Below are 21,778 nucleotides of genomic sequence, written 5' to 3' on the forward strand. Positions count from 1 at the left end.
GACTGCTTCTTTTGATTATGCAATTCAAATCTTCATCTTACCCTATTCTAGAATAGTTGAGGAGAAAGGGGTCTCTAGACAGCATTTGAGCAATATGCAAGACTAAATACAGAGAGGATCCTTAGAGGTACTCATTTTCGCACTTAATGTTGATGGAGTAAAACTCTATTGATGGATCCAAGGCTACCCTCAACTAGCAGAAATAAAAGAAAGTCCCATTCACATGTTTGCAGAAGAAAAGACAACGATGTGCTCTGGAATAAAGACCTAACAAGAAATAAAGACCTAGTCTTGCTTTGTAAATTATTTTAAGTCCTAGAGAAGTAGCTAGCAGAACCAGGAAAAGAATCCAGAAGTAACATTAAAAATGCTTAGCTTAGTTTTGTGGGAGGTTCCTAACTAAGTAGTCTATTTCTGCTTTCTGGTGGCATTGCTCCAGAGTATAGGAAATACTTTGAATGAAATGCTGTTTCAATCTATCAAAATAATTCTAAGTCATATTTGCTTTCACCAATTAGATAAAACAAATTTTTGTTTAAAGGAATTAATATGGGTATTATAGATTAATTCCACAAACAAGAGGTAAATTCTATTTGTTTAATAGTAATTTTGAACTTCTTATTGATGCAAGCAAAGTGTATGGTCATTAAACATAATATGTACTTGTCGACATTTTCAAACAAACTTTCATGTTTGGAGATTATGGTTCCCAATGTCTTGATCCTTTTCTACCTGATGCCTCAAAAATTCATAGTTTCATATCACATTTGTTTCTTATTCTTCTGTTTTTTAAAAATCTCAGTTATGGACAGGCATGGTGGCTCACAGCTGTAATCCCAGCACTTTGGGAGGCTGAGGCAGGAGGATCACTTGAGCCCAGGTGTTAAAGACCAGCCTGGGCAACATAGCTAAACCTCGTCTAATCTCTAGAAAAAAAAGTCTCAATAACTCATTACTTCTAGGTAACTTCTTTGGTGCTAAATAAATAAGATCTGGTTAAATGAAATTATAGACTACTGTGACTAGAAAGTATATGTTAGTAAATGGCTTCATTATCTCTGGTATTCAAGTTTTCTAGGTTATCCCATGACACAAAATTAAATATTAAAGATATTTACTAGACCACCAAGATATGTTTAATAAAATAAAACATAAGCTCACCACATCAAATTGAAATAATTTTATATTTTAAGGAGAGTATGCTATTATCGATTGAGTTATTAGGGGAAATCCTGATCTTCATTTGTTTACTTTAATTAAAAAAATTCTGTGGAAAGTCTATTTGACTTCCCATGCATTGGCATTGAGTTAATTACCTTTCTCTTTTCTTTTCTTTTTCTTTTTCTTTTTCTTTTTCTTTTTCTTTCTTCTTTTTTTTTTTTTTTGAGAAGGGGTCTCACTCTGTTGCCCAGGCTAGACTGCAGTGGAGTCATCATAGCTCACTGCAACCTCTAATTCCTGGGCTCAAGCCATCTGCCTTCCTCAGTCCCCAGGGTAGATGGGACTACAGGTGTGCACCACCATACCCAGCTATTTTTTCTATTATTTTTTGTGGTAGAGGTGGCGGGAGGCAATCTCACTATTGCTCAGGCTGGTCTCAAGCAATCCTCCCGCCTTGGCCTCCCAAAGTGCTGCGATTTTCTTTTTAGAACTTTTTCTATTGAAAATCATCTGTTTGAAGTTCTTGTTTAGATTTTCATTATCAAACAAAGATATAGGTATTTTTTAATGATTCTCTCTGAAATTTTAATACCCTTTGATAATGGCCACCTCAACAGAAGTTTGATCAGAAAAGGATGGTGTTTACAGATGATAAAATAGCCCAATAATTTCATAGATTTTTTTCCTGATGCTTCCTATCTTACTATTAATTATCCACATGGTGGGTGAATCAGAGAGCCTCATTTAGTTAGAACTTAGCAAATTCCATGATTGCCAGGATGTTTAATAGTTGGTCAGTCTACATGAATGAATGACTATTGTGAGACTAGACTCTGATAGTTTTTCCATCAGTGACCTGACTTATTTGTTTAAATGTCACAAGTAACTCAGATAAGAGAATAAAATACACCAGCCTACTATCTATGAAAGTTAGTGAGCTTTGCCTATAACAATGAATATTCAAGATGTAGTTTAAATCACCCAAAATTGTTGATGTAGTAAAATAACATTCACACTATCAGTGTATGAAACAAATCATCACATTTGTATAGGGGACCACCTGACTCACATGACTAATATCCAAGATTCAAATTGTTTAAAATTGTCATTTACTGTTGAATTCTGATTAAAACCATCAAATTATATCCCAAATGTCCAAACAGATTGGATTTGAAAATGTTTATGATTATAAAATTTCTTGGTTAGGCATATAACACATTTGGAAACTTGAAATAAATAATTCTATAATAATTGCTTAAATGTAAATATCACAATATTAGTTTAGAAAAACATATATTACTCCTAGCAGCTTATTTAAATAACAGCAACTCAATGTTATCCTTATAAAAATTGACAAAGGCCACAAAGGAGGCGCTCATTCATTTTCAAGATATCTTTTCAATTATTCTTTCTTACATGTGCATACCAAATTTAGATGTAGAAGTGTCCCATCCATTCTGTTATCAGATCATTGAATCCTCCAACTCAAGATTGGGAAAAAGTTTGACTATAATGTAGTTCAACAGCTCATCAAGAATCCCCTGTATTGCATTAATCCTGGGCCATAAATTACTTTTTTTTTTTGAGATGGAGGTCTCCATATGTTACCCCGACTGGCCTCTGCTCCTGGGCTCAAGTAATCCTCTAGTATCAGCCCCTGGCGGCTGGAATTACTGGCAAAAGCCACCCCCATCCCAACCCCATCAACTTACTTTTGAAGAGTGCCAATAACAGAATCTCTTACCTACTTAGCAATCCATTTCCTGCTAGAACCATTTTGACAATGAAAATCTTTGCTGTTTCCTGCTCACCAAGCCATAATTTTGTTTGCACATTTTGGTCATAATAGATAAGACTAATCATTTTTCTAAATGATAAACCCCTTTCCTTCAAATATTTGAATACAGAGTTCCTATATGACAGAAGCCTTATTTTATCTGGGTTAAAATGATAAATTATTTAAATTTTATTTGAATGCCATTGATCCTTCATTCTCCCATTTACCAGCCAGTCCTCTATTTTTAGAGATGTTTCCTGTGAGTGGACACTACTGAGCATGTTTTAAGATTCATTTTCATTTTTAAGTACTATCAAGCACACAGTATGCAAAAGACATTGTAGTAGGCACACACCATCAGTTGCTTACATTTATTTGTTAACAATCCAATAATTATAATGGTGATGTCAACAAATACTTGTTTACTATACTTCTTTATAGTTTGAAAAAAATTAAAAATTATTTTATTTTATTTTCCCAGAATTTTTGTCAGGTCGGTAAGGGGAGTCTTTTTATTTTTAATTTTATTTGCAACATTATGGAGGTTTTGCCTGGCCCAAATAAATGACAGATAGTTCCAGGAATATGTTGAGGTCTTTTAACACCAAAGATCAGGTGTTCCCTGCTACAGGCATCAACAACTCTTATCTTTTTTCAAAATAATTTTTGATTCCCAAGTAGTAAAGGTGGAAGATATCTCTCATGAATCTCCATCATTTTAGAAAACATTTACAATTATTAAGTAACATTGAGAAGAACCAAGATCTTGATTTTCTTTAACAGGCTGCAGTTCATTTTTTTCTCACATTAGAAAAAGAAATGATTTTAGAAATGTCGCATAATAGGAAAGAAACCTAAGAAAGGAGATGTACTCAATTCAAGGGACAAATAATTTTTCAACAAAAGCAAGGTAAAGAAAATGTTGGGCATGCCTTAAGATTTTTACCCACAAAATTTGAGAAAATTAGGATTTAAAAGAGATCTATTGATATAAAAGAAAAACATCAGAATTATACGATTCAATGCAAAGACTAAGAAAACTAACCACTAATCAAAGAGAATTTTTTAATTTCCTGAGATAATTGTTAAATAACCAATAAAAGCAATAACCTCACCTGAACAAAGGAGACGTCCTCTTTGCAAAATCCTGAATCTTCCTGTATCAAAAGAGGCTCATTTTTCTCACAGCTCTCCTGGCTGATGAGCGTGTCCGCATAGTTCGGTTGAGGGAAGATGATGTGACTCTTCCCCGAGTCCGCGGTGAGGGAGACCTCGTGGGAATACGTCTGCAGGAAAGCCCGCACCCCTTCCACGCCCACAAGGTGTGAGGCGGGCATGCTCGCCAATTCGTCTCCCGCAACCTGCAGCAGACGTGACTTGTGCCAGCGCCGCAGCCTGAGCGCCAGCAGCACAATGACGAAGGCAAGAAAGACACAGGAGACCGTGGTCACTGCCACCACCAGGTACAGCGTGAGGTCGGAGTCGTAAGGGCCCGCAGAGGGCTCAAGGCTGCCCAGGTCGGCCAGGACTTCAGGGATGCTGTCGGCCACAGCCACGGTGAGAGTGACGGTGGCTGAAAGAGGGGGCTGGCCGTGGTCCTGGACGGCCACCACGAGGCTCTGCTTGAGCGCATCTCTGTCCAGCAGGGCCCGCGCTGTGCGCACCTCTCCCGTGTGCAGCCCCACTGCGAAGAGCCCAGGCTCACTGGCCTTGAGCAGGCGATAGGATAGCCAGGCGTTCTGGCCCGAGTCTCTGTCCACAGCGACCACCTTGGTCACCAGGTAGCCGGGCTCTGCGGAGCGGGGCGCCAGCTCCACACCCGTGGAGCCGTCAGTGGGAAGGGCAGGGTACAGGATTTCCGGCGCATTGTCGTTCTGGTCCAGCACAAACAGGCTCAGCGACACGTTGCTGCTGAGTGGAGGGTTTCCGCTGTCGCTGGCTGTCACCAGTAGTTGCAGGTCTCTAAACTGCTCGTAGTCGAAGGAGCGCAGCGCATACAGAACTCCGGTGTTGGAGTTGATAGAGACAAAGGAGGATAGAGGCGCCCCCTGGAGGGTATCTTCCGCCAGGGAGTAGGAGACTAGGGCGTTCTCGTCGCTGTCTGGGTCAAGAGCCTTCACAGAAAAGATAGAGGCGCCCCTGGGGTTGTTCTCAGGGATATAGACTGAGTAGAAGGAGCGGGGGAAGGTGGGCGGGTTGTCGTTGGTGTCTGCCACGGTTAGAGAGATGAGCGTTTCTGTAGACAGAGGCGGCATTCCTTTGTCTGTGGCTGTCACAGTAATGTTGTACAACGACACCTCCTCCCGGTCTAGAAATGAATTTGTCACTAATCGATAATAATTGTCTACTGATTTTTCCAACTCAAAGGGAAGACTTCTCGGGATGGAACACGTTACCAAGCCGTTCAGTCCAGAGTCTCGATCATACACTTGGAAAAGAGCAATGACTGTTCCTGGAGGGGCACTTTCCGCGATTGTTCTGCTTCCAGATGTCACAACCACTTCTGGAACATTATCATTGACATCCAAGATAGTTATTAAGACTTTTGCTCTGTCCCGAAGACCTGGCCGATCCCGGGCTTCAATATCCAGCTCATAAAAGCTAGTGTCCTCGTAGTCTAGATTCGCAGAAGTTGAAATTTCTCCAGTCAAAAAATTCAAGCGGAAAATTTGTGAGATCTTTTCCGGAATCTTCACAAAGGAGTAAGTTACTTCCGCGTGGGCCCCTTCATCCTGGTCGGTGGCATTTACTGACAACACTGGTGTACCTACTGACAGATTTTCAGGAACACTCACACGGTAGACAGGCTGAGTAAACACTGGAGCGTTGTCATTCGCATCTAGGACAGTTACCAGAATTCGCGCCACACCTGAGCGGACAGGGTCACCGCCATCCATGGCAGTAAGGACCAGGTGGTAAGCGGCTTCTCCCTCCCGGTCCAGGGAGCGATCCAGCACCAGCTCCGGGTACTTGGGTCCATTGGCTTCGCTTTGCACGTCCACTGAGAAGTGACTATTAGCGCTGAGCTTAAAGCCCTGAAGAGAGTTCATTCCCACATCAGGGTCATAGACCTCCATTAGCGGAAAACGAGAGGATGGAGCTGCATTCTCGAGAATTTTCACTTCCAACTCTTCTCTTAAGAATCGGGGTGAATTGTCATTAATGTCCACTATTTCGACTTCCACGGGATAAAGATTCAGTTTATCCTCTACAAGGATGTTAAAACTCACCAGACACCGCGGGTTCTCAGCGCAGAGCTCCTCCCGGTCTATCCTGCCAGCCGTGACCAAGCTGCCGCTCCGCGGGTTCAAAGAGAAAAGCTGCGTCCTACCTCTGGAGACGATGCGGACTCCGCGCTCCGCCAGCTCTTGGGGTTCCAGCCCCAGGTCCTTGGCGACGTTGCCTACGAAGGAGCCTTTCTCCAGCTCCTCGAGAATAGAGTAGCGGATCTGCCGGGTCGCAGCCCCCCACAGCGTCCCCAGGAGCGTGAAGAGCAGGAGCAGCTCGCTCCGCTGCCGGCGCCTCTGCGGAGCCGCCATTACTGGCTTGTTGTAGCTTCCCCGGGATCAGGAGTAGGAAGAACAGGTCCACATCTCTTGCGTTTCTCAGAATTAGAGGCCGAGGTTCTTAAACAAGCAGAGGCCAGATGTGAAGCGTTCCAGGTCAGAATTTCTGCGCTGCTTTCATGTCTGATCTGCTTTGTGGTTGGTGGGTATAACTCGAGCTCCCACTGATTTTCTCACCCGGGTTAGTGAACAGCGACGCTTAGAGTCCTAAATTAATACTGCACCATTTTGTGAAATTGCCATAGAGAGGATTTTATTTCTGCTAAATCTAAAGAGATGACACTCATAAGATTTCTCTCCCCAAGACGGTAAAGCATTTGGAAGAATAAAAGATATTATTTTGACTAATTTTAATTGTTCCCTGAAATTTATCACCCATTTTTGTGAAAATATCTCTTAGGACCTTGAAGAGCAGAAATATCACGATTTTCTGTAAATCTTGAATTATCACACCCCACCATATTACATTTGTCCTATTTTTAATAAGGGAACCAACAGCTACAAACACGTTTTGACCAATCAATTACAGTTCCGGTTACAAGAGCTGCCATTTTTAGGTGCCATCATTTGTTTTATTAGCCTAGAGATTAAGAACTACCTTGATGTAGGCAACATCTGTGCATAATTTTTAAAACATGCAAAGGAAGTAAAACAATATTGGCTACACTAAAAATATATCTTAATATATATATTATGTTATAATTTTAGGATCGACAACATTGAAACTAGGTAAACCACTTAATTGTGTAGATTTGTCTTTAATCCTGGATAAATAATATGTTTTACAATGATAGTGTGAGGCAATACTGTATTAAAAGTGTTTCTTGCACTCATATGCTTATTGCAGCACAATCCACAGTTGCAAAGATATGGAATCAACCTAAGTGTCCATCAACTGATGAGTGATAAGGAAAATGTGGTTTGTGTGTGTGTATCACGAAGTACTATTCAGCAATAGGCAAGAAGGAAATAATGTCTTTTGCAGCAATTTCAATGGAACTGGAGGCCATTACCCTAACAGAAGTAACTCAGGAACAGAAAAATAAATGCCACATGTTCTCACTTACAAGTAGGAGCTAAACTATGACTACACAAGAGTACACAGAGTGGTATAACAGACATTGTAGACTCAAAAGTAGGGAGGCTTGAAGGGGGTGAGGGATGTAAAGTTACCTGTGGGATACAATATACACTATTTGGGTGATGGGTACACCCATAGCCCAGACTTCACCTCTACACAATATATTCATATAACAAAATTCAAGTTGTATCCCCTAAATCTATTAAAATGAAAATAAAGTACATAAAATAAAGTTTATTTTATGTTAAAAGATGAACACAAATGTTTCTTATTATATTGTTTTAGGACTAACTAAAATTTCAAGACCATCACAAAGAGACATTCTATGAAAGAACAATTGCAACATAGGTAACCTTACAAAGAATTTTCTACCCCCCCACTGTATGCCCAGAAAATCAATAAAACACAATGAAATCAGAACATATTTAATCTGTACACTTTTAATCTCTAAATCAATGAATTGAAGCCTAATTATATTTATGGGAGGAAAGGTTTGAAGAAACTCACTTGTTTGCAAATTGCCCGAATTAGAAACCATTTTGGGATTGTCATTACTAGTACTTTCAAATCAAGAGCCTTCATCACATAAAAGATTTTGTGGTGTAACATTTTCCAACATGCATTGAGAAATTTAAACTTTGAGGAATGTGAGGCAGCACACAGATTGTGGGAATAAGGCAAAGTCCTTGCACTGCAGCTGGGGAGAACCCCAGGTACACTCTTGAAACAGAGACGAGGTTGAAAGTTGCCCTCAGTGGCAGCGGGGTTGGAGGAGCCACTCAAGCCCAGGGTGATCGCCTAATCACCGTGAAGAACAAGAGGACAGAGGTCAAGGCCAAGGTCACCACTAGGTCAAACTGCAGCTCTGCCTTGGGGTCAGAGGGCACGTGGGGCAGTCGTTAAAGTCAGGCTATATCTCTTGCAAGCTACCCACAAAGATTAGGTTTAGAGTGGCGGTGGCCGAAAGAGGCGGCTGTCCTCGGTCTCCCACGGTAACCAGCAGGAGTTGTCCAGCCGAATCCCCGTTGCTCAAGGCACACGTTGTGCCCACCTTCGTCCGTGCGCAGCCCCAGGCTGAAGAGCCCAGGCTTGCTGGCCTGCAGCACATAACAGGACAGCCAGGCATCGTATCCCTGGTTGGTGTCCACTGCCACCACCTTGGTGACCAAGTAGCCTGGCTCCGTGGCATTCGTCACTATATCAAAGAGCGCCAAGCTGTTGGCCCTCAGCGCCGGGTATACATGCGCAGGCTCACGTTGGCGCTGAACGCCGGGAGCCAGGATGGCGGGTCTGCAGCATCAGCTAGAAGGCCAAGGCGCACTGTGCAAACACCACCCCTCTCTGGGTGCTCACCAACACCTAGGAAGATTGAGCCCGCAACTAGAGGTCCTTGGCCAGATGGTGTAGGAGATAAGGCTACTAGGTCCCAAGTTGGGATCCAAGGCTCTGACTTGTGCAATGGAAGCTCCAGGTGGGTTATTCTCAGCTACATGGGCCATAGGCAACCTGGTGGAAAACCACAACATTGTAGTTGACATCAGCGATGTACAGGGCGATGTGCATGCTGGAGGAGGGGACAGATTGCCTTTGTCTGTGATCGTGATAGTGACATTGTACTCCGGGATTACCAACCACGTGTTTTGTATCTTGAATTATTTCCTTTTGGTTGACACAGGATTTCCTTATTAAATCCAGAATCTGGGCCATGTGTTTTGATCAGGGCAACAGGAGTCCCCATCTCAGCATCTTGTATATGCTGAGATTCAGAAGCCAGAGTTATCTAGAGAGCATTGTCATTTTCATCCCAAATCTCTGTATGTTACAATGTGCAATGTGACGTCCACCATCCATTGCTTCTTTGAAGAGAGCTATCTCTCTCTTCAAAGCCCAGTCCTCCACTAATGGTGAGTTCCCGCTTTACTGTCCAGCTTAAATAGTTGTCTTAACTGCCTTTACCAATGTTGACAAAGACTTAGATGATCTTGGCATTGATGTGTCCTCATATGGGTCAGTGGCCCTCACTCTTAATACCGAGAAGCTGGTGGGCAGGTTCTCTGGAACACTGACCCTGTACATGTTCTGAGTGAATAATGGGGGGGGGCGTGTTATCATTTGTGTCTGCCACAATTACCCTTATCTGGATAGTACAGCTACTGGAGGGCTAGTCCCTGTCCATAGCCTTGAGGACCAGGTGGTGACGGAGCTGCTTTTCCGTGTCCAGGGGGGGTTCAGTACCAGCTCTGGGTACCTACTGCCATCTGGGTTCTCCTTCTGAATTAAAGAGAAGAGCGGTTCAGGGCTAAGGTAGTACTGCTGCAGCAAATTGACACCTACATCAGGATCTTAGGCAGATTCCAGGGCAAAGGTGGCTCCACTGAGCACCAGTTGGCTGATATTCAGCTCAGTGATATTTTGGCTAAAAGTCGGTGGGTTGTCATTGACATCCTGGATCAGCACAGTTATATGACAGAAGTTTAAAGGCTTTTCAGCAACCATTTCAAATTCCAGAACACACATCAACTTCTTGCCAGAAATCTGCTCTCAGTCTATACGATTGCTCACAAGTAAGTCCCCATTTTCAGTGTTCATGGTAAAGAAATTCTTCTCCACATTTAACCCAAAGATTCCAAGTAGGCAAATCGCATAAGCCAAGCCCCAGATCCTTGACGAGGTCCCCCACCAGCGAGCCCCTGGCCAGCTGCTCGAGAATAACGTAGTGGAACTGTTCCGAGAGGGCCTGGCAGAAAAAGGCAGCAGGAAGAGAAGTGGCATTCACCTCCACCCTGCTGCACCCCTCGGTCCTAAAATGTTTCCCATCCCGCTCTCTGCACCTATGCCTTTCTAATTAGCAGGAGAGGAGATCTCTAAACGATCCCAAGAGTTCTCTGAGCAGGAAAGACTATTTTCTTGGTCTTGGAGTGTGAGTTCTCTGATGGATATCACCTCTGTAGAAAGCCAGAGAGAGAGAGGGTGCACTTTTCTCCCCAAGTTCCCTGTCTGTGGGCCATTCCGCTGCCCAGGGAGGAGCCAATACTTCGCTCGGAACTAGCCAACAGCGGCACCCTGCGCCTCTGCTGCGGAACTGCAGTAGTGGTGACTAAATCTGCTCCAAATGAGCTGGTTACGAGGAAATTCTACTGTATACTGATACTCATTCTTCCCATTTTACAAGGATTTTAAGACATTTTAAATATTTGCTATATCTTTAGTCCGACTGTCGTTTCTTTTAACTTGAACTTTATTCATCCAAATCAAGTGCGTTTTACTTGTCAAAGGACTGAGATAAACTCGCTCAAGATGTTTATTGGCATCACATGCTTTGAGTTTCCATTTTCATAAAATGGTCATAACATTTTCCCTGTTTACCTTATTAGAATTGAGAACCAAATAAAATAATATACAGAGAAACATACAAATGAAAGATAGTGTTGGCGATCACAGAAGATGTAGTATAAAAATTCTTGACATATCAGCTTCACGTGTATTGTTATTCTATTCTATTTCATTTTCTTCTAACTTATGAAAGTTATAAATCTCATAGCTTTTAGTTTTATTTTCTGTTTCACGTTATTCTATGTTATCTTTATCATCTTCCCCCAAAAGAATTGATAGGTAAGCAAGGAGACTGATTGTCCTTATAAAACAGAAGTATAGTAAGAAGCAAGAGACTCTTTTCTTTAGTTTCCAAGTGTCTACCGTTAATTGAATGAGTATGATTGAAAAGCTATTCCACCAATGAAATTTTCCCACACTACATTACAATTGTCCTTAATCGTAGCTTAACAAGTAGCTTAACAATAGTGTTATTTGGATTTGGAGAGTGAAGTGTGAGTTCTTAGAATTATATACCCCAAGGAAAGTAATCTATGTTGTTCACTTTTCTTTGGTCCCCAGGTTACCATCTGACCATCTCAGCCTTTTGTTATTTACACTCTTTCCTTTTCAATAACATGCCAATTTCCATGCTCCTGAAAGATGCCTTACTATTTTTTTATTATTTCAGACTATTATGGGGGTACAAACATTTTGGTTACAAGTAATGATTGCCTTGCCACAAATTAAAAAGCTTCTGCACAGCCAAGGAAACTATCATTAGAGCGAATAGACAACCTACAGAATGGGAGAAGATATTTGCCTTCTCCACATCCAATAAAGAGCTGATAACAAGAATCTATATAGAACTTAAGAAAATCAACAAGAAAAAAATCAAACGACCCCATCAATAAATGAGCAAAGGACATGAACAGAAACTTTTCAAAAGAAGACAGAATAATGGCCAGCAAACATATAAAAATGCCTTACCATTTTAATTACATTTCCAAACCAGAAAATCTTCAGAAGAAAATTATCTTTAACCTCCATAATATATTGGCAGGTGTGTAGCAACACTGAACTCACCTAATAGTAGAAAAGCGTTAGAGCATCTTAAACTGCTCATTGTATCCAGAATTCTAGAGAGCCACTCATTGGCATCTTTACTTTATACAAACATAAAAAGTATTACTGACTCAAGACTTTGCTCCCAAACATGCCCAAGCAAGTGCCTTTCCACAATTGTATAAACACTTCGATTAGTATAGAAAAATTATCTTTAAGAGAACATATAAAACTAAAGATTCAAATATTTAAAAGGGTATATGGTATATTAATATATAGTATATACACTTGGAATGTGTGGATCAAGCATTTTATAATATAAAGTGTATTGGTAGTTTATAGAGGGATAAAAGATATTTCTCCATTGCATAAAAAAGTTAACTCAGAGGATACTTAACTAAATCTCTAACCTTTTCTCTAAAAAAAATGGAAATGTGAGTTTTCACATAAGAGTGAATAATGTCAGCACCTATCATACAGATTCTCTTGTTACTCTTTAGATACATTAACTCACTATTTAACGAATCTGCACATTTTACATGGAGGTCAGAATTGTGCACATATACATTTAATTGGATGCCATTTAAATAACTGTTTAAAAAATAAAAATCAAGTGGTCTTAAGTTCCTCAACGTGTCAATAAACCTTTCATGTGGTTCAGTGGTGTAGCTTACTATCCCATGAATAATATTCTATTATCATTTCCCCCATATATCCATACTTTGCAGCTGATGGTAAAGGTGTTAAAAGTACAACATTTGGGAGACTAAAAATATTTTAAGAAGATAATCATCTTCAGCAAATCACATGCAGAAAATCAAGTAGTTCTTTGATTACCCAACACATGCTACTGGAATTTGAGACTCATAGAATGGCATTTCATTAAGAAAAATCTATTAATTTAAGGCGAGCACATCCCTCAGAAATGAATTTTAAAATTTCAAACAGTTCCTAAGTTGAATTCATTTTGCAAATACAAACCTTAGACTCTGGTAATAAAGCAGAACTGTACTTATACTTGAAGAAATGCAAACATTTCAGTAGGTATTGATTCTAATAAGTGAAGGGACTACTTGTAACCAGAAGATGCTAGGTGTATGGCATATTGATGTTTATTGAATGCAGAAGTATCTAACTCTTTGGAGACTTTAAACTCCAAAGAGTTTCAACTTTATATCACAGAATAAAGCTGAATTCTAAAGTTCCTTTCCACTGATTTCTTCTCTCAATAAGTCCACATATCCAATGGTTAAGTTCAAACTTTCCAGATTTCAGAATGCTGCACACATCATATTCATCACTATAAAATTAACATTTTTTCTGATATTGATCATGCAAAAATTTTCTGTACTCTTCCACTGGCTTATGTAAATATTGTAAATTATTTCCTTATGCAAACTTCAGTTATACTAAAATATCAATCCTATACAATATCCTTTCCAGAACATATTCACTAACGGTGTCTAAGTAAATATTTAAAAGAGAACAATATATCTAACTATTTGAAGTAATAAACCAACTCTTCTATTAACAGACTAGCAGTTCCAATATAGCAAAATCTTGGGTAAAAGGATTATGTCTAACCACTTTCTTTTAAAATATTTGCTTCACTTACATCTACAGATATCACTAGATTTTCTAAAACATCCCCATATTCACAAAAGAAGACATTAAACTCAAAATATAATTTGAAAACAAATGGAGAAAGCATCAGTTATCAAATAAAATCAAATTAATCTCCAATAGAGCAAATACTGATTCACTATTTATAAAATTAGCTGATTTTGAATATGTCAGAAAAATGAATAAGGAAACAAATGAAGAAAATGCTCCAGTCATCCTTACTGAAAGAGAAAACTAACCTGAACAACTCCCGGTTCTTTTTTGCTTGCATTTATCTTATCAGATATCAGAAGAGGGTCGCTTTTTTCACAACTTTCTTCACTAATGAGCGTGTCTGCATAGTTGGGCTGGGGGAAGATCAGGTGACTCTTCCTAGAGTCAGCGGTGAGGGAGACCTCATGGGAATAGGTCTGAAGGAAAGCCCGCACCCCGTCCATACCCACAGCGTGTGAGACAGGCAGGCCTGCCAATCCATCTCCTGAAGCCTGAAGCAGGTGTGATTTGTGCCAGCGCCGCAGCCTGAGTGCCAGCAGCACAATGACGAAGGCGAGGAAGACGCATGATACTGAAGCCACTGCCACCACCAGGTACAGTGTGAGGCCTGAATCGTAGGGATCGGCAGCGGTCTTGATGCTGCCCAGGTCAGCCAGGACTTCAGGGATACTGTCAGCCACAGCCACGGTGAGCGTGACGGTGGCTGAGAGAGGGGGCTGGCCATGGTCCCGGACGGCCACCACGAGGCTCTGTTTGAGGGCGTCTCTGTCCAGCAGGGCCCTCGCTGTGCGCACCTCACCTGTGTGCAGCCCCACTGAGAAGAGCCCTGGCTCACTGGCCTTGAGCAGGCGGTAGGACAGCCAGGCGTTCTGGCCCGAGTCTCTGTCCACTGCCACCACCTTGGTCACCAAGTAGCCAGGTTCTGCAGAGCGGGGTGCCAGCTCCACACCTGTAGAACCATCGGTAGGAAGGGCAGGGTACAAGATCTCGGGTACATTGTCATTCTGGTCCAGCACAAACAAGCTCAGTGACACGTTGCTGCTTAGCGGTGGGTTCCCACTGTCGCTGGCTGTCACCCACATCTGCAGGTCTCTCAACTGCTCGTAGTCAAAGGATTGCAGAGCATACAGGACGCCAGTGTCAGAGTTAATGGACACATAGGAGGATAGAGGAACTCCCTGAAATGTGTCTTTGACCAGGGAGTAAGTTACCCGAGCATTGTCACCACTGTCAGGGTCCAGGGCAGTCATGGAGAAGATAGAGATGCCTCTGGGGTTGTTTTCTGGGAGGGAGGTGGAGTAGGAGGCATGAGGGAAGGCAGGTGGGTTGTCATTGACATCTGTTACTTTCAGGGAGATGTGGTTTTCTGTCGATAGGGGTGGGATTCCATGGTCAGTGACGGTTATGGTGATATTATAATCTGAAATCTCTTCTCTGTCCAGGGCTTTTGTTGTTAATAGGTGATAGTAATTATCAACTGACTTTTCTAATTTAAAAGGCAGGTTCCTGGGAATAGAACACGCAATCTCACCATTCTCTCCAGAATCACCATCGTGTACACTAAACAGTGCAATTACAGTTCCAGGAAGACAGTCTTCAGAGAGAGAACTGGTGAGAGAGGTGAGGATCGCTTTGGGGGCATTGTCATTCACGTCCTGTACTGAGACCAGCACCTTAGCACTGGCAAGAAGAGCGCCTCCATCTTGAGCTACCACTTCCATGAGGTAGAATCTGGATTCTTCATAGTCCAGTGATTGCAGAGTCGAGATTTCCCCCAGGTTGGAATCAAGTTGAAAAGTCTCTGAAATTTTGTCGTCTTCATTGCGAAAAGAGTAGGTCAATTTCCCGTTTATTCCCTCGTCTGGATCCGTGGCGGTCAGCGTGAGCAGCCGAGTGCCTACAGGTATGTTCTCGGGAACGCTCACTCTGTATTCGGATTGAGTGAACAGGGGCGGGTTATCGTTTGCGTCGAGAACCATCACACGGATGTGCGTGGTGCCGGAGAGGACCGGGTCTCCGCCATCTAAAGCTGTGAGGAGGAGGTCGTGAGCAGCCTCTTTCTCGCGGTCCAAGGGCTGTTCCAACACCAGCTCCGGGTACTTTTGTCCATCAGTTCCGCTTATCACATCCAGAGAGAAGTGTAGATTGGAGCTGAGCTGGTAACTCTGCAGGGAGTTCACACCCACGTCCGCGTCCCGCGCAAAGGGAAGCACTAACCGCGTCCCCACAGCCGCATTTTCATTAACTTTAACTTTTGATTCTTCATCCCGGAATCGCGGGAAGTTATCATTAATATCGATTATTTCTACTTCTACTCCATAAATTTTCATTTTAGTCTCAACCAAGATGTTAAAACTCACCAGACACCGCGCACTCTGAGCGCAGAGCTCCTCCCGATCTATCCTGTCCGCGGTGACCAAGCTGCCGCTTCGGGGTTTCAGAGAGAAAAGCTGCGTCCTACCTCTGGTGACAACGCGGACTCCGCGCTCCACCAGCTCCTCGGGCTCCAGCCCCAAGTCCTTGGCGATGTTGCCCACGAAGGAGCCTTTCTCCAGCTCCTCGGGCACCGAGTAGCGGATCTGCCCGGATCCTGTCTCACACAGCGTCCCCAGGAACATGCAGAGCAGAAGCAGCTCTCCGCAGCCCCAGCGCCTGGGTGGATGCGTCATTGCCTTCTCTCTGCCCAGTTACCTCCTAGTCCTGGTTCAGCCTGGCTGTTTCCTTCTTTTTCTAAAGCCGCTGGGTATACATTCCCTGACGAAAATGGGAGCGGGGCGCGGATGGCTGATTTTTCCCGAGAGCTTGCCTGAGCTGTGAGTGTTTAGTAAGGTAGGAGCAGAGAGTCGGATCTCCTCTGCGACAGCTTCTTTCCCACTTGGGTGAACAGCGACGCCCAGAGTCCTAACCAGTTACTACACCAATTCTACTTTTATTTCTTGTAAGTTCAATTATATGTTTGTTTCTAATAATTTTGCCATATCCTTATTGTATTACTGCGTGACATTGTTTATAATAGTTAATTAAGTTTTAATTATGAATAGAAAAATACTTCCACAACCCCCTGAAATCAATATAATTAGTAGATTCATTTTACTTCTTTAGAAAAGTTTTATTTAATGTGCCATTGAGCTTATGCCCTTTATTTACCTTTTATCTATATTTTGTCCGTTAAATTAGGACATTGAAATTCTTACCTTTGTACGATTCAAGATTTCCCCTTTTTATTAGGATACATTTTTGAAACCATGCTTATTTGTACATAAGGATGCCAAGGAAACAAACCCAGCTCTCAATGCACCTTTCCAAAAAGGCCTATTGATTTATGCAAGTTATGTTAGCTGTCATAAGCAGGAAGAATAAAGGTCTTAGTTACTTGTGAGGTCTTTGAGAAAGTATCTGCACTATCTGAGACTGAGAGTTTGAGTTGAGTTAACCACGAATTATTTATATTTTCCTATTACCCTGTTCAAACACTTGCAGTTAGACATTTTACAGTGATGGGCTTTTGGTGACAGTCAGTATAGGGACTGTGGAGGACAGGGCCTTAGATCATCATCCATGCAGGAAACCATGCCCAGCAAGCAGCAGTGAGTGGCCTTTCTATGTTGAGACAGATATTTAATGTTATCACTTTTATGTGGTAACAGAAAAAGAAAAACCTCATGACTGAAAAAAATGGACATTTGAGCAAGTACAAGAGAAGCAACTTTACTTAGAAACCTTCATAGAAAACTAAGAAAATGAAGATATTATATAATTAGGCAATTCAAAACCATAAAGTTTTAAGTAATATTTGGTAGAAAATGATGTGACTAGGTTGCAAAGTTTTTCTCAATGTGCAAGTTTTCTCAAGAGCAATTTGTTAATATGTATGTTAGAGCTCAGACCTCAAACATTGCCCATCCTTTAAAATAGTTCTGGGATCCCAAGATGTTCAGCTTGTAAAAATATTTAAAGTGTTGGTCTTTAAGTTGGAACAATGTCCTGTCCAAGCACTGTGGTTAAACAAGCATGACATTGGTTAAAACCCTTCCTTTCTTTGGTTCCCAGTTTCTACAAACTAGTAAGATGAAGGCTCTCCTTACTCTCAAGTACTGTGATTCTAAGAGGAAGTAAAATTTGAGTAATGAAGACCCTGAAGGTGAAAGATATTCCTTAAAGTTCCAACAGTAACAAACTCCCAGAGGGAAGGAATGTAAAGATAAGAAAGAAGAAGTACAGTATGGTATTTCATGTGGTAAAGGCCTGTAATTATGAACAAATCAATCTCGCATTTCAGATAGAAAACTCATATTTAAGATTTGGTTAGATGAGATTAAGGTAATTAAAGCAGAACACTGCCCAAACCTGACTGACTAGACAACACATTATGCAGTGGAGCCTCCTACTCAAGTTAGGCGATTTGTTAAGAAACAATAAAAACTGAAGTGAAAATAAATGAATTGAATTAAAACTGACCTTTAAAATAGTATCTGAGGCAAATGAAACTCCAGTGTCTTCATGATTTGTACTTGGTCCCCAAGAGGCAGGGTCACAGAGGAGATCCTGGGGCGCAGCTATTTCCGGGGTCACGTTGAGAAAATTGAACTCTGTCTTAGCTGATTGTGAGGCAACGCACAGATTGTAGGAATAGGGCAATGTTCCCTCACTGTAACTGGGGAGAACCCCAGGGCCAGACTTGGAGCTGAGCCCAGGCTGAAAGCAGCCCCACGCGGCTGGACCGGAAGAACGTCGCAGGCGCAGGGCAATGGCCAGAGTCACCGCGAGGAGGAAGAGCACGGAGATCAAAGCCAAGGCCACTACCAGGTAAAACTGCAGCTCAGCCTGGGGGTCAGAGGGCGCGGGGCGGTCGCTGAGGTCCGGTAGTACCTCTTGCAGACTATCAGCGAAGATCAAGTGTAGCGTGGCGGTGGCGGACAGGGGCGGCTGTCCACCATCACGCACGGCGACCAGCAGGCGCTGTCGGGCAGCGTCCCTGTCGCCCAAGGCACGCGCCGTGCGCACCTCACCCGTGCGCAGCCCCAGGCTGAAGAGCCCGGGCTCGCTGGCCTGCAGGACGTGGTAGGACAGCCAGGCGTTGTGTCCTGAGTCTGCGTCCACCGCCACCACCTTGGTGACCAGGTAGCCGGGCTCCGCGGCGCGCGGCACCATATCGAAGAGCGCCGAGCCGTCGGGCCCCAGCGCAGGGTACAGCACCCGCGGCGCGTTGTCGTTGCGGTCGCCCACCAACACGCGCAGGCTCACGTTGGCGCTGAGCGCGGGCGAGCCCTGGTCGCGGGCCTGCAGCGTCAGGTCGAAGGCGCGCAGCTGCTCGTGGTCGAAGGCGCGCTGCGCGAACACCACCCCGCTCTGCGCGCTCACCGACACGTAGGACGACAGCTCCTGTGGCCCCAAGTCGCTGGCCACGATGGAGTAGGAAACGCTGCCGTTGGGTCCCAAATCCGGGTCGGAGGCGCTGACTTGAGCAATGGAGGCTCCTGGCGGGTTGTTCTCTGCCACGTGGACCAAGTAGGAACTCTGGTGGAAAACTGGGGCATTATCGTTGATGTCTGAGATGAGCAGAGTGACGCTTACGCTGGAGGAGAGAGGCGGCTTGCCCCTGTCGGTGGCTATGATGGTGACATTGTATTCTGGGATCTCCTCCCGATCCAGAGCCCTGTCTGTCACTAGCTTGTAATAGTTCTTCGAGGAAGACTTCAGTACAAACTTGGTGTTTCCCAAGATGCGGCAGTAAACTTCTCCATTTTCTCCGGAGTCTCTGTCTCTTGTTTTTATCAAAGCTGTCACTGTTCCTGGAGGTGAATCCTCTGGGAGGGGAGTAAATACTGAAGTCACGATCACTTCTGGTGCACAATCGTTCTCGTCGAGAATTTCGATTTGAACACTGCAATGGGCTGCTAGATCTCCAGGATCTTTTGCTTCTATACTCAGAGTGTAACTATTAGCAACTTCAAAATCCAAAGCATTTTTTGTTGTGATTTCTCCTGTTATTTTATCTAAATTGAAAAGGTGTCCCACTTGTTCTTCCACATTATGAAAGGAGTAGGTGATCTCCGCGTTGGATCCCTCGTCTAGGTCGGTGGCCGTCACTCGGAGCACAGAGAAACCTGGGGGCACGTCCTCCCGCAGGGTGACCCTGTACACGTCATGGCTGAACACTGGAGGGTTATCGTTGGCATCAGTGACTTGGATTCGTATTTGGGTGGTTCCACTTTGAGGTGGATCCCCACCGTCCACAGCTGTGAGGACTAATTGATGGAAATCATGCTCTTCTCTGTCCAGAGAATGTTTCAGAATCAACTCAGGATATTTACGTCCATCTGGAGTCTGTTTCTCGGCGAGATCAAAATACTCATTGTCATTAAGGTGGTATCTTTGCAGTGAATTAGGACCAACATCTGAATCCAGGGCCGGATCTAGTGGAAATGTTGTACCTGCCTTAGTGGATTCTCCAATTTTTAAATCAATTTTACTCTGTTTGAATAGCGGAGTGTTGTCATTTATATCCTGCACAGTTACTGCTACATGGAAAATATTTAGTGGGTTTTCAGCGACAGTATCGAAATCCAGAATACACAGAGGCTGCTTCCCGCAAATCTGCTCTCGGTCTATTCTGTCACCCACAAGTAAGTCCCCGCTCTTTGGGTTTACAGTGAAATATTCCTTCTCCGCGCTAACCCGCAGCTTCCGGACCGGCAAGTCCGGGACAGCAAGCCCCAGATCCTTAGCGAGGTTCCCCACCACCGAGTTCTTGGCCAGCTCCTCGGGAATCGAATAGCGCACCGGGTCTGGGAGGGCCCCGCGGAGCAAAGACAGCGCGAAGAGCAACAGTACCTGCGGCCGGGGCTCCGCACGGCCCGGTCCCGCGCGCGGCGGCATCCTCTGTCTCCCTCCGCTCCTCCGCTCCTTCGCCAGTAGGAAAAATAAACCCTCCGGGGGAGGCAGAATCCCGGCTAGGGTCACTTTTCCTGCTTTTCTTTTGTGCTCCGCATCTGTTCTGGTCTCCTCTGTGTGGTCAGTTGAACAGGAAGTTACCTTCTAAGAGGCTCCCAAATGCGTCTCTGATATTTTCTCTCGGTTCTTTTGACCTACAGCGACGCCCAGAGGTTTTCTTAGGAAACTGCACCAAGGGCTTGTAAGTGTTTGCAAAGAATGTTTTTTCTTTCTTTGTTTTTAAAATTTATACAGAGTATTTGTTTATCTTAAAGTAATATATTAAAATTATCCCAAATTCATAGGTTCACCCTTTCATCCCTGCTTTCGATAACATTTCTCCCATGAGAAATAAGTGGTGTTTCTGGTGTATCCTCCCAGAGATATGTTTTGTAGAGTGCAGCAGATTTTTACAAATGTTCTTCCCCCCTTTTCTACCCAAACGTAAGCATACAATATACCATGTTCTGCAGCTTACTTTTTTCATTTATTATGTCTGGAAGATCATTTCATACCAGTAGTTGGGACTACTGGCGCTTGCCACTGCCCTGGCCAAGTTTTCCATTTATTACTTATAGCTATATAGTAGTTCATCATACGGATATAGTATAGTGATTTGTTTAATCAGAAATATTATTTGCTAAAAGAAACCCAGTTCCCATTCAAACAAAAACATATTTCCCATATGGTATTAGGTAAGTTATTGCTTTCCTAGGCATTAAAACATGTACCACTCTGGTTCTGGGATGTGTTCCTAATGCCATCTGAATATATTTGACCCAGGGTCAGGCCAATTGAACATTTCCAAATTATACTTTAGGGCTTCAGTATTTTAAATAATCTCTCCTCAGATATGAGTTATCTCTCAATGTTCACTTGTTATTCCCTCTTTCCTCCCCGCAAGCTGGCTAATTATATCATGTCATATTCCAGTTTACTATGTATTGCACCACAGCTTCCTGTGAATACAAAACCATGTAGAAACTAGAACTCTCCTTCTTAAGTTGAATGAAGGCATATCCCACAATCTATTGCTACAACTTCCAGTTATCAAAATACACTAATTTGTGTAGCCCTTGGAATTCATGAATTCTGAATTAATTCACAGAACTGAGTGAAGGCCAAGGAACACTAGTGCTGCATATTCCTTACAAATAAAATATTTTCTTCCATATCACATCATTCCAGAGTCACACAATAACAGCTATGTGAATGCAATTTGCAGGGACAGGGATGAGGCCAGTTTACTAAGTAGCATGAATCATA

The 21,778-nt window shown here is 43.1% G+C and overlaps 4 protein-coding genes and 1 pseudogene across 5 annotated transcripts in view; all 5 read right to left on the reverse strand.

Annotated features, from left to right (window-relative positions):
- LOC105811562 (protocadherin gamma-C4) overlaps positions 1 to 21,778 on the reverse strand; it is a 185,587-nt gene that overhangs the window by 135,442 nt on the left and 28,367 nt on the right. The gene's annotated exons all lie outside the window — the stretch shown is intronic.
- On the reverse strand, positions 122 to 6,556 carry LOC105811535 (protocadherin gamma-A6-like). The gene is made up of 2 exons (XM_012645776.1): positions 4,054 to 6,556; positions 122 to 193 (listed from the first exon to the last, which is right to left on the reverse strand). Exons 1-2 carry the CDS (start codon positions 6,475 to 6,477, stop codon positions 122 to 124), a joined length of 2,496 nt encoding a protein of 831 aa, XP_012501230.1. The 5' UTR covers positions 6,478 to 6,556.
- On the reverse strand, positions 8,063 to 10,402 carry LOC105811565 (annotated as a pseudogene).
- Positions 13,778 to 16,341, reverse strand: PCDHGA5 (protocadherin gamma subfamily A, 5). The gene has a single exon (XM_012645814.1). The coding sequence runs from the start codon at positions 16,246 to 16,248 to the stop codon at positions 13,804 to 13,806; it is 2,445 nt and encodes an 814-aa protein (XP_012501268.1). The 5' UTR covers positions 16,249 to 16,341; the 3' UTR covers positions 13,778 to 13,803.
- On the reverse strand, positions 17,885 to 20,523 carry LOC105811536 (protocadherin gamma-B2-like). The gene has a single exon (XM_012645777.1). The coding sequence runs from the start codon at positions 20,456 to 20,458 to the stop codon at positions 17,885 to 17,887; it is 2,574 nt and encodes an 857-aa protein (XP_012501231.1). The 5' UTR covers positions 20,459 to 20,523.

The sequence above is a fragment of the Propithecus coquereli genome, unplaced genomic scaffold (assembly GCF_000956105.1).
Source record: "Propithecus coquereli isolate 6110/MARCELLA unplaced genomic scaffold, Pcoq_1.0 Scaffold236, whole genome shotgun sequence".
NCBI classification, from domain to species: Eukaryota; Metazoa; Chordata; class Mammalia; order Primates; family Indriidae; genus Propithecus; species Propithecus coquereli.